General features: G+C 43.3%; 1 protein-coding gene across 1 annotated transcript in view; it reads right to left on the reverse strand.

The window, feature by feature from the left end:
- caskin1 (CASK interacting protein 1) overlaps nt 1-12500 on the reverse strand; it is a gene marked incomplete at both ends in the record, with an annotated part of 91148 nt that overhangs the window by 5375 nt on the left and 73273 nt on the right. Inside the window, 9 exons of the mRNA XM_079232693.1 lie at nt 1-168; nt 284-427; nt 1847-1985; nt 2105-2206; nt 4294-4404; nt 7061-7170; nt 8045-8126; nt 9693-9814; nt 10642-10746. The exon at nt 1-168 is cut by the window's left edge and continues 1013 nt beyond it. Of these exons, the coding sequence (XP_079088819.1) occupies nt 1-168; nt 284-427; nt 1847-1985; nt 2105-2206; nt 4294-4404; nt 7061-7170; nt 8045-8126; nt 9693-9814; nt 10642-10746 (1083 nt within the window). The remainder of the gene's footprint in view (nt 169-283; nt 428-1846; nt 1986-2104; nt 2207-4293; nt 4405-7060; nt 7171-8044; nt 8127-9692; nt 9815-10641; nt 10747-12500) is intronic.

The raw sequence follows: 12500 nt of genomic DNA on the forward strand, positions 1-12500 counted from the left end.
GCCCAGCACCTCCTCCTCCTCCTCCTCCTCCTCCTGGGATCCCCTCATCGTGGTCTTTGCTGCGTGTTCGCTGAGCTTTGACCTCCTGGCCTGGCTGGGTCATGGCGCTCTGTAGCTCGGTGCTCAACTCGCTGTCCTGGAAAGTGCTCATCTTCGGAGACGTGACCTCTGAGAAAAACAGAAAGGAAGCCTTGAAATTAATGAACTGGATCAATATTGATATGAGTAAATACATCAAATAGGACAGGAAGTCGTGACTGGACTCCATCATCTGTTGGCTCACCGTCTAGAGGTGGACCGTCCATCGACAGGACTTCCTGCTGCTGTGTGATTGGCGGGGGCTTCTTCCTCAGGGAGCCCCGCCCGTCTGAGTTGCGCTGCATGTCGGCCAGCCGCTTCACCGCCAGCATCAGCTTCTTCTGGTGGCCTGAAATATTGAAAGATTGAACAATTACAATTCATATATTTCAATGCTTTTGGGAACCTAAGACCTTTGGTAAACCAATTTCAAGCATCAAAACCGTTCGACCACATGAGTAAAGCTATGTTTTCACAAGAGATGTGAAGAATTTCCAAAATCGAGATTCAATTTTTCAGCTTTAGTGTCATATTCTCTCTTTACACAATGGTGCCTCATTATATAGAGAGCTGAGATTGTTCTGCAAGTGTTGATGTAACACATGGGTATGTATCTGATATGCAAGTGCCTTCAAAAGGTGAATTTAAGAAATGATGTAAAATCGAGAAAATTACCTCAGTCCCTGAAGGGTTAATTAAGTAAACGTCTTTAAAGGTAACTTTAACTATGAAGTTATAATCAAAAGAAATCCCATTTTCTATCACAATTTGCATTAATATCATTCTTCCCTCAAATGTGAAAATGGGCTGCAACTGTGAAGCTCTGAAAACCAAATATGGTAAAAGTTTATAGTGACTATATTTGATCACGTCAATATATGATATTGTTATAAAACTTTATACTTTATCTTTCACTGGTTATTTTATTTCCACCTTAATTTTCCGATTTTCTGATTTTGCCGCTCCTTATTTTTACCCACGTAACATTTCCATTTTCACAATCAGCCGTTGAGAGGACTGTGTGGCTAGCTAGCTTAACTGCTAACCGTTGTGTCTGAACACACTGAGCGCCAGCGAAATATTAACTATTAATGAAACTATTTTGTTGTTATAAAACTGAACCAGCCTGTTAGTCAATGTTACTCATCTCCACACTGCTGGAGCACCACTGCATGCACTGTAACACTAGCTAACGCATTTTAGCCAGCAAGCTAACGCTTACAAACCCTGAGCTAGCCAACGCTTCTTTTATTCAGTAGATTACAGACAAATAATGAAATGTAGTCAAGTAGTTTTACCTACGGTTTAATTTTTTTATTGTCCCATAACCTTTTACTACATTTGGTCAGTTTTGGGGCTTCATTTACAACACGTCTACGCCACACTAGGATTATTTTGGGACCACATACTATATCAGGTCACAAGGTACAAATCAAGAAAAAAACATGGTATAAATAAATAAAAATAAATATAAAACATGTTAGGTATCAAATTAAATATAGAAATCAGGTCTACAATAATATATAATCCCCATATACAACCTCTAAACACAACTCAAACAGTAAATAGGATAAATAAATAGGCCTAAATAGACACATATAGTGTGTAAATAGACACATATAAACGCTTGCTGCAGATCTAACCCTGGGCTCAAATTATAAAATATAAATATATATATATATATATATATATATATATATATATATATATATATATATATATATATATATATATATATATATATATATTGAATATCTGTCTGTCTTACCCAGTTTGATGATACCTATTTCCTGCAGGTCCTCCCAGGTGATGTCAGTGATGAACTCGATGTTCTCGTAGCCGTTCTGCACCAACACCTGCTGGTACTGGTTCAGACCGATAGCGGACAGCCACTCTCCCAGATTGGCCTACAGGAACCCCAAGAACACGACTCTACAGCTGGTAACTTGCTTTTGAAAACAGGCGCGGCATCGAACTGAATAACTGTGGCTGAATATGGCGTTGGCGTGTGTTGAGCGGTACTCACGGGTTTCTGTTCAGGCAGCCACTCGGTGACACTCAGTTTGTTAATCTCGGTTGTCATCTTCTTTCTGTGGCCTGGTTTAGTTATTCCGATAGCTGTCAGATCCTACAAACACACACATACACACACAAGTAAGATAAGGTGGTGGCATGTTCAGGCTTTTGTTCTCCACAAAGTGAATTCAAATCTCCCCAAGACTCCAGCAGTCTCACACACACACACACACACACACACACACACACACACACACACACACACACACACACACACACCAAGGAAAAGTCGCAACACAAAGAAACAAGTGACAGCGTGACATCTGATGAAAGCTTCTGCCAGTTGAGAATAGAGCAGAAATGTAAATGTCTCAAAATCATAAGAAAAGCAAAGGAAAGCAAAGGAAAGCAAAAAAGCGAATGTCTGCAGCAAAGAGGAAGCAAAGAATCACCTCGATTCCCCACGGTATCATTTATATTCAACGTCTGTGGCTGGCAAACAAGGTCACATTTAAACACAAACTAAAGTGTATCAAAAGTGATGTGTATTTATTTTGGAACCGCAATTATAGTTAACTTAAAGTGCATCATCCGTTTACTTTTGTTTCTGTGTATTTCAGTGGCAGTTGTGTTGGACACACAGGAACACACTTTAACAAACACACATTGACAACAATCACACACACACACACACACACACACACACACACACACTCTCACACACACCTTTACATAACTCATAAATCATATGCAGGTGTGACCCAGTCATACAGTAGAATAGGCCAGAATACTACGATATATCTCTGACGACAAAAACCCTTTTAACAGTCCGCTCTGAACCATTCAGCATGCACAGCGTACGCGAACAAATAATTTATGAGTGCTATAAATTATTTGTATGTAGGTGAGAGTGGCAGAGAGCGTCGGTCTGCTTCCTCAGAGCCGGCAGCAGCAGCAGCAGCAGTGTTGAAGGTGACGGGAGGGTCAGGAGGTGGTGTGGGTATATTGAGCGTATTTTCAATTAACGATTCTTTTATTCAAGTTTCCCTTTTTTCTTTTCCGCTCCAGTTTGTGTTTCAGACTGAATTCTGACTGGTGCCGAATGTATTTAGAAGGAACATGTCTGCTGAACATATGATGCAGTCATCACTAGGTTATTGCAATATAACAATGTGAACATAATATTTACTCTTCTGAACGTGTCGTTGAAAGAGGTGCTCCAGTGATTTAGGATTGTTAATTCATAGAGTTGGAGGGCTCGGCTCACAAGAGACAACGTTCAAAGAATAGTTGTTCAAATCAAAGCAGCAGAGGCTGAGACATCCTGACCAGGCTATAAAAACAATGGATCCTACATTTCCCATAATGCAGCTCAATAGCATTTCTCTTGTCTTGTTAAGGTCCCCATCCTTCAAACTCCAAACCCCAAGTTGGCAGCACAGGCTTGCTGTTAAAAGCCTGGAGTCTCAAGCCCAACCCAACCGGACCCTGATGACATCATATCTGCCTTTCATGAGAGAATTCTGGGAAAAATTGGACAGGAAGCATTTTAGCAGTCCTTGGCACATTTCACAGGAGTGTAAAAGCCTTGTTGTTTTTCCCGTTTTTTTCTCATTGAAGTACATGAGATTTTGGTGAGAATTGGTGTTCATTAATTAATATTATTTTATTACCAATCAGGCAGTCTACAGTTCATGGTTTATGTTTGTGTTGGTTTATATTACTTTTTGTTTATTATGCAAACTGTTAGGATTTCAGACTAAGGTTATTGGAAATGTTCTCTTTTTAATGGAATAGTTTTGGAAAACACTTATTTGCTTTTCTCACGAGAGACGGAGTAAGATGACGCGTTTGACACCACTCTCTCGACTGAATGGCAACTATTAAGCTAGTCTTTGTGCTAAGCTAAGCTAACAGGCTGCTAGCGGGGGCTTCACATTCACCCTCCAGAAATACTTCATTCTCATGTTGAATATACTCATCGGGAAGCACAGCAGTCAGTTTAGTGGGTTTAGTGGTGCTCACTGGAGGATTCTTAAAGGAAATGGCATACATGCATCAGGGAAACATCAAGGAACGCACAAATCAAAGTCGTACAGACTCGTTTCCATTGTGGTCCTTGGAGGTGCCTGCGACCTCTGTGGGGTTCGGGGGGTTCGGGGGTGGGGTGCGGGACATCAGGGGGTTTGGGTGCCTTACCTCCGGGGTCATTCGGCTAATGGTGGGCAAGTCATACCCAGCGCCCAGGAAGTTTGGAGCGTAGACCTGCAGCTGAAAGTCGCTCAGCCATTGGACAACGGCCTCTGAGCTCTACGGGAGAGAAGACATGCTGTCACCGGCTTCTTCAACTCTCTCAGCAGGGGCCCAAGTAGGGCCACACAAGGGGCCGCAATAGCTACTGTATCAGGAACTGTCCACCATGACAGTACATGTTATACAATTACGGATGATTATAATGATCCAATGGCCTTGTAACCCAGCTGGTTTTAGCCCTGGTTAGCCCTACTTGGCCCTGTAGAGAAAACCAGGCTAAAGTTAGGAGGGAGAAAGCCTTTAGTCTCTCAACGCTACAGGAAGAGCTGCAGGCTAGCAGACGGCTAATCTGCATTTGACACTTTACAGCTGGAAAATAAAGACAAACTGGAACTCATGTGTCTATTAGAAGAGGCCCGAAAACACTGTATTGCCTTAGAATGGTGACAACGCTAACGAAAAAATAATAATATATATATATATATATATATATATATATATATATATATATACGCACACACACACACACACACACACACACACACACACACACACACACACACACACACACACACTCATTGTCCTCACACACACACACACACACACACACACACACACACACACACACACACTCACTGTCCTCATACACATTGTCCTCACACACACACACACACACACACACACACACACTCACTGTCCTCATACACATTGTCCTCACACACACACACACACACACACACACACACACACACACACACACACACACACACACACACACACTCACTGTCCTCATACACATTGTCCTCACACACACACACACACACACACACACACACACACACACACACACTCACTGTCCTCATACACATTGTCCTCACACACACACACACACACACACACAAACACACACTCTCTGTCCTCATACACATTGTCCTCACACACACACACACACACACACACACACTCACTGTCCTCATACACATTGTCCTCACACACACACACACACACACACACACACACACACACACACACACACACACACTCACTGTCCTCATACACATTGTCCTCACACACACACACACACACACACACACACACTCACTGTCCTCATACACATTGTCCTCACACACACACACACACACACACACACACACACACACACACACACACACACACACACACTCACTGTCCTCATACACATTGTCCTCACACACACACACACACACACACACACACACACACACACACACACACACACACACACACACTCACTGTCCTCATACACATTGTCCTCACACACACACACACACTCACTGTCCTCATACACATTGTCCTCACACACACACACACACACACACACACACACACACACACACTCACTGTCCTCATACACATTGTCCTCATACACACACGTCCCCACAAGAACTCTCTTCCCTCAAATATTCGCACACTTCAACAGGGATTTCCAGTTTGTTAGATTTTGGGCCATTCCATTGAGGGAATATGGGCATATAAATAGAAAGAAATATACCACCTGTGCTACATTCCCTGAAGAATAAGCTACATTGCTCACGACTCATTACATAATTACTCATAGGGTGATTGTATCTTCTAGCTGAGCTTCTGCAGCTGTTTTATATATAAACGTGGTTGTTGTTTAATAGTGATGTCCTCCTCCTCCACACTGTCGATCAAAGCTGATTGGTTCCCACCGTTCATCGTCTTGAAGGGAAATGTTATGGGTGCTGAGGAATCGGGACTCTAGCTAACAGATGGCCATGGGAACATGCCTCACATGGCAGCACACACACACACACACACACACACACACACACACACACACACACACACACACACACACACACACACACACACACACACTGAAGGCAAGCGATGCACACACACATCCACCACCTGCTTTTTAAATATGCTATGTTTATCACGCTTGGAATTATTAAACAATGAAGACGTGAACTTAAATGTGGGCCCACACTCATATAGAAACACACACACACACACACACACTACAGTAAATAACAGTTTACTGTACATGGGCTCGGATTTCACACTTCTTGTGCTGAGCTAGTCCACCCACGGCATGCACACGGCTGGGCACCTGCCAGCGCACACACACACACACACACACACACACACACACACACACACACTCCGATATCCTGCCTGAGGCGCACCTACCGAGCATCAATTGAGAGACATTCGTCTCAGCAACAGAAGAAGAGAAATGCTGCAATGGAAGAGGCAAAAGCTGCAACTAAAAGGAGTGAATAACAATGGACAGCAGGTAGCAGATAAACAAGAGAAGGACTCTCTCTCTCTCTCTCTTTCTCACACACACACACACACACACACACGCACAAGACTCCTCATTCCCGGACCCAAACCAGATCAAACCGGAGATCTTCCACTCACACACTCACCGTGTCGTGGCTGCATCCGAACACTCGCAGCACGGACGAGGCCAGTTGCGAGAGAAACCGTTGGGACATCTTGGTGTGTAAATATATATAGTCTGTGTGTGTGTGTGACTGTGTGTGTTTGTGTGTGTGTGTGGAGGAGAGAGAGGGCTGTGGTTGGGGTGACTGAGGAGCTACATTCTCATCGTTAGAAGTGGACGGTGTCTGTATGCGACTCGCGTTTGAATGAAAGCGGCAGAGAGGACTGAGTCTGCGGTGAGACTCCGGGTCTGTCCTACCTTCCCCTCGCCTGGCCCCTCCCCCTTCCTGGTGGTCGCGGCGTCGTAAGGCGGCGCCTCGTGGAGCGGACAGCCCGATTGGCTCGATGTCCGAGAGGAGCTGGCGGAGCCTGCCGGGAGAAACACCATTGGCCGGTTAAAAAAAAGAGACAAATCGCCCTGACGCTGTAAACCTCCCGGGCCGATCAACAGATGAGTTGAGTCCTTGACTACCTGACCTCTAACCTCCTCCGCCGATTGATTTGGGCTCATCTCCCTCCTCGCTCTGAGAGGGAGCCAATCCCATCCTCGCTCTCCAAGATATAACCAACCTCCCTAACCAATCGCACCATGCTACGCTTCCTCCTACATCCCCTCCCTTGGCCATCTGTCTGCTTAACCAGCCAAGATCTGTGTGTGTGTTTGAGTGACCACATTTGGTATTAGACATTTATTTAGATGCATCTACCATTTTATTCATATATTCCACTGCTTTTGTGAACCTAAGACCTTTGGTAAACCAATTTCCATCACCAAAACGTTTCGTCCACATGAGTAAAGTTATGTTTTCACAAGAAATATGGAGAATTTAAAAAAATCGAACTATAATTGTTCAGCTTTAGAGCCATATTATCTCTTTACACTTGTGCCTTATGACAATTGTGCCTCATTATACAGAGAGCTGAGATCGTTCTGCAATTGTATATGTAACACATGGGTATGTATCTCATATGCAAGTGCCTATAAAAAGTGAATTTAAGAAATTATGTAAAATCGAGAAAAAGGCCTAAGACCCTGAAGGGTTAGACGCTTAAAAAAACAAAAAAGCATCAGTTTATGACTTTTTCTGCCTCTGTCTCCCTGGTTTTAATCTTTTTCTCTCTACTTAAAACATCCCCCCACGTTATCATCAGCTGCTGTGAATGCATATCATAAAGAGTCCTGTAAGTAGACTAACTACAGTGAGACAGTCCCTGGGTGGAAGGAGCGGGCCCCAGGTCCTACCTGCAGGCTGGTCCACAGACTTGGACTGCTCCAGCAGATGCTCCTTGGCTTTGGCCGACTGGGACAAGACGGTGGCCAGAAGCTGCGAGTGCACAGGAACACAAACGCATCGCGTGAACATTCACCCAGCAGCTCGGCGAGCAAGCGGACGTAGTCCATGTTGAGATGTAAACAATTGGTTTGTGGAAGCCTCGAGTTCGGCATTTTCGCCGTCGCCATCTTGTTTTTTTTGCAACCGAGCAACACAAGAGGGCGGAACTAAATGCAACCAAATAAGACAATCAAAAAACAATGGTCTCTCATGAAATAAAATCCCACTGTGAAAGGGTTAAAGTTTTAAGACGAAAGCACTGTGGAGGCGACCTGTCAATCACAAGGTAGCCCCGCCCCTAAAGTATATCCTGCTTTAATTTATTCTGTATTGACGAAGACCTGAAACTACAGATTGAGACATAAACTCATGTTTACAATGTTTCCTGAGGCAATAAATCAAGAGAGAAGGAGAGTCATTTTCTCATAGACTTCTATACAACCAACCTTCTTTTTACAACCAGAAGCTGTAGGAAACATTGTTGACATCTACTTGCAAAGAAATGTTCAGGCGAAAATAAAAACCTTATTATGTTCAAACTTATATAACTCAGTGTCAGCAGCACTTAAAGTGATTCTGACAAAAAAAGAAAAAGCTTCAGAGTGTTACCTTTCAAAAGAGACCAAGACCATGCATTTACTCCAAATGGTTCAAGTACAGCTTGCAGTTTACTTTGGGTATACCTGGATAGGCGTTTTAGGCAAATTTTACAGGAACGCTAAGAAGTTAAGAAACAACATAAATCCTAAAACCTCATCTTCTCACATCAGATTGAGCAGGAAAGTCGGTCTGGAGCCGTCTATCGCCACATTAATCACATTTAAACCTCGGCTCTGAAGCTTCCACTATGAGACGGCGGAGGAGACAGATGCTCCCCGTCAGTCTGGGCTGCAAGTGGGTCTAATGTTGCTGTGTGGATGTTTTAGGCTTAAAAGTGTCTCACTCGCACTTTCTTTAACGGCCTGCAGCTTTTCAGAGTAAATGAGCAACTTGAGAGAAGAACACATGCGGAGCAATGCCTCTGTGGTTGTCCAGAAAATATGTATTTCAGTGTATATATAGCGATATACACTTAAATTACTTTATAATTCAATTCAATTTATTTGTATTGCCCCAAAAAGAAAATAGCAAATTTGCTTCAACGGCCTTTATAATCTTCCTCGGTCCTCACATCGGAAGAGGAAAAACTTTCCCCCAAAAGAAACAGAGCGACGTGATCGAATACATGCGGATAAATTTAACAAAATATGTTGTCTTCTTTTTTTCCAGGAGACTTCCCTGGAATGTATTTAGAAACTACGGACCTGTAAAATAAACCTTGACATCTTCTTTTCAGCGAGTTATTAAGTCGTCAAAATTCTTTATTTCCCAGGAGGCGCTTTGTCATTTTGTCACGGCCGATATTGTTCTCTTTGGTTGTGATTCTACGCACTCACAAAACAGTGCATGTACACAAAGTTGTGTTTGGCTACGTGTGTGTGTGTGTGTGTGTGTGTGTGTGTGTGTGTGTGTGTGTGTGTGTGTGTGTGTGTGTGTGTGCGTGTGTGCATTCCGTACCTTAACGCCCTCGGCCTGTGGATGGAGGACGTGCTGCCCGGCACTGCCGGCACTCTGACCGCTGCCCGACGACCTCACGCTGGTCACACTGCCAGAACTACCCATGCTGCTGCGGTCTCCACCTGCAACAGACACACACACACACACACACACACACACACACACACACACACCCACACATACGCATTCACACACGCATGCAACCGCCCAAACGATATGTATAGATTTTGTACATACAAACGCACACATGCAACAAACAGATGGATGCACAGTCACAAACACACACACACACACACACGCAAACACACACACACACACACACACACACACACACACACACATTGAGTGGTTTAGCTGATATCCAAAGCAACGTGGTAACAGGTGTGACTCTCCATTGAAATGCACTGGGCAGCATGTGGTTGGATGGACGGACGGACGGACGGACAGGGTGACGGACGATTGAGCGAAAAACGCAGAGGTGGAGTTAACAAGACACACCTTTCGCTTTCACACACACACACAGACACACCTTTTCTCTCACTCTTCTTCTCTCTCTGTTTCCTAATTTCTTTTTTTTCCCTCGTCTCTCTTTCACACGAAAATGCCTCCACACATCCAGTTGTAAAGACACACAGACTGTGGACCGATGCAGATGCGGCTGTAGTCCTACACATAAGGCCGCTGAGCTCAGCTGAGCTTTAGATGGAGGGATAAGCAGGACATGGGGGACTGTCAGGAGCAGGTCAAAGAGTATCTGAAAGCCTTCAAACAACACCTTTTATTTGATTTTTTTTTGTTGCTCAAAGATGGATTGGTTCTGCTCTTGATGACATTTGAATATCGTTTTAAATTTAGTTTTGAACGGTCGTCAGATACTGTTTGACCCCCGGTCAGAGTTTAAAGGAGTCGGGGGTTGAGGGCTCAGCGTAGCGCAGCGCGGCTTAGTTACCTGCCACGGGCTTGCGCAGTACCCAGATCTCTTCGTTGGAGCCTCCATGGGGCCCGCAGGATGTGGTGGGAGAGCTGTGAGGACTTGCCTCTGAGCCGCGGCAACCTTCAACACAGAACACCACCGTTAGCCGCTAACCGACCCTAAACTGGCCTTGGAAGCATTGCTATCCTTTTGCTATCCAATATTAGCATTTTAAAGCAGCAACAATTGAAGTTTAGTTTGTTTTGGTCAACTTTGAGGCAGTTAAAAATACAACACTGACAAATTATGAGTGAATACGGCTAACGCGTTAGTGGAAACTTGGAAGATTAGCATTTACTTAAAATATTGAATTGCCGTTTAGCTCTGTTTTGGTCACCACCACCTCATTAGAAAGATATTGAACTGTTTAGCTGCTAAACGCTCTTCTTTGTCACAAAATTTGTTTCTCTGCTGATGGGATTTGGTAAAGTTGTGGTTCGTAAAAACCAAAACAATTAGCTAAAAGTGGCTAAAAAGCTCCGTAGAGCTTAGGCCAAGTACAAGTGACCCATCATAATTACACATGGGATTCATTGTTCAGATAAAAGTATTGATTAGTGCAGCTTTAACATTAGTTTTACACATAATATAGCTAAACCTGAATTTGACATCGGCGAGTAATTCTACAGAGCATTGATGGCATTTATAATTAATCAGGTTTTTGTCACATAATAGTGGTAAAAAGAGCTAAAATCATCCAAAATGTTGAGTATTGACACTGACAATGCTAAATAAAGTATTTATATTTTACAAATGTACTTAGCAAACCATCTCACTTCACTAACGACAGTTTACAGCTGGTTATTTTTAAACAGACATTTCTTTTTTTCGGTGGGTAAATTAAATAAATAAATTCTTAAATTACTGGCGAAAAAGACCAAACTTACAGAGGGGCCAGTAGGAGAGCAGGGTAAAGGCGGATAAGGGCAGATTTCTTTTTTTTAAAGGATATATATAAGTTTCACTTCCACACCACACTTACATTCTCACATACGCGCTCGCACACGCACACACATACACAGAAAAAAATACAGCATATACATATATAGATATATGAAAACATTTATATACCCATCGTACATAAATAAATCCATAACATGAATATCTGCGTATATACACATATATGCCATAATGTACATACACATAAATATACATATATAATGCAGCCATATGTGTGTGATTATATATGTAAGCCTGGTCAGAATGGGGCTGCTGTAGTGCATTCGGAGAGTGTCATAAACCATTATAACCATCGTGGTAAGGGTTTATAAATGGTTTACATGTGTGACCCACAGTGCTCCGGAGAAACACACACATTGAAAAGAGATCGGTCCATTTGCTGTCATGTAATGTCGCAGCTCCTTCTTGTGGCCATTTTGCATCCCTCCAAGAGAAACAGAGACTTTGAAAAGCCTTTCATTTGAATTTAATTATGTGTGAGATCAGAATATTTTCTGTTTTCAACCAATGTGATCCAAGCTGAGGGGAAATGTACTGTATTCATAAGTAAAGGCATTTTACTTTTCTTTAATTCCCTTGGACTTAATGACGATACATTTGCCTGAATGGGGGTTTATTCTCCTGGAGGGAACAAAATGGTGTCCAGTGAAGGCTCCCATTCACAGTCGAGTCGAGCGTTTACAGTCGGTGGCCCGATCCCAAGGCCTCCTCAAGGAACTCCGTGAGCCGGTGAGTGTGGAGATTGGGGATCGGGCCACTGAATACCTTACCTGCACAACATCCCGGGTGACATTTTCGAACAATGCGTTTGGAGTTTCTCTTACATAACACTTGACATTTTACACGGTAGAATTTGCACATCTTTGCATGTATGA

This window comes from Taurulus bubalis (assembly GCF_910589615.1).
Source record: "Taurulus bubalis genome assembly, chromosome: 17".
NCBI classification, from domain to species: domain Eukaryota; kingdom Metazoa; phylum Chordata; class Actinopteri; order Perciformes; family Cottidae; genus Taurulus; species Taurulus bubalis.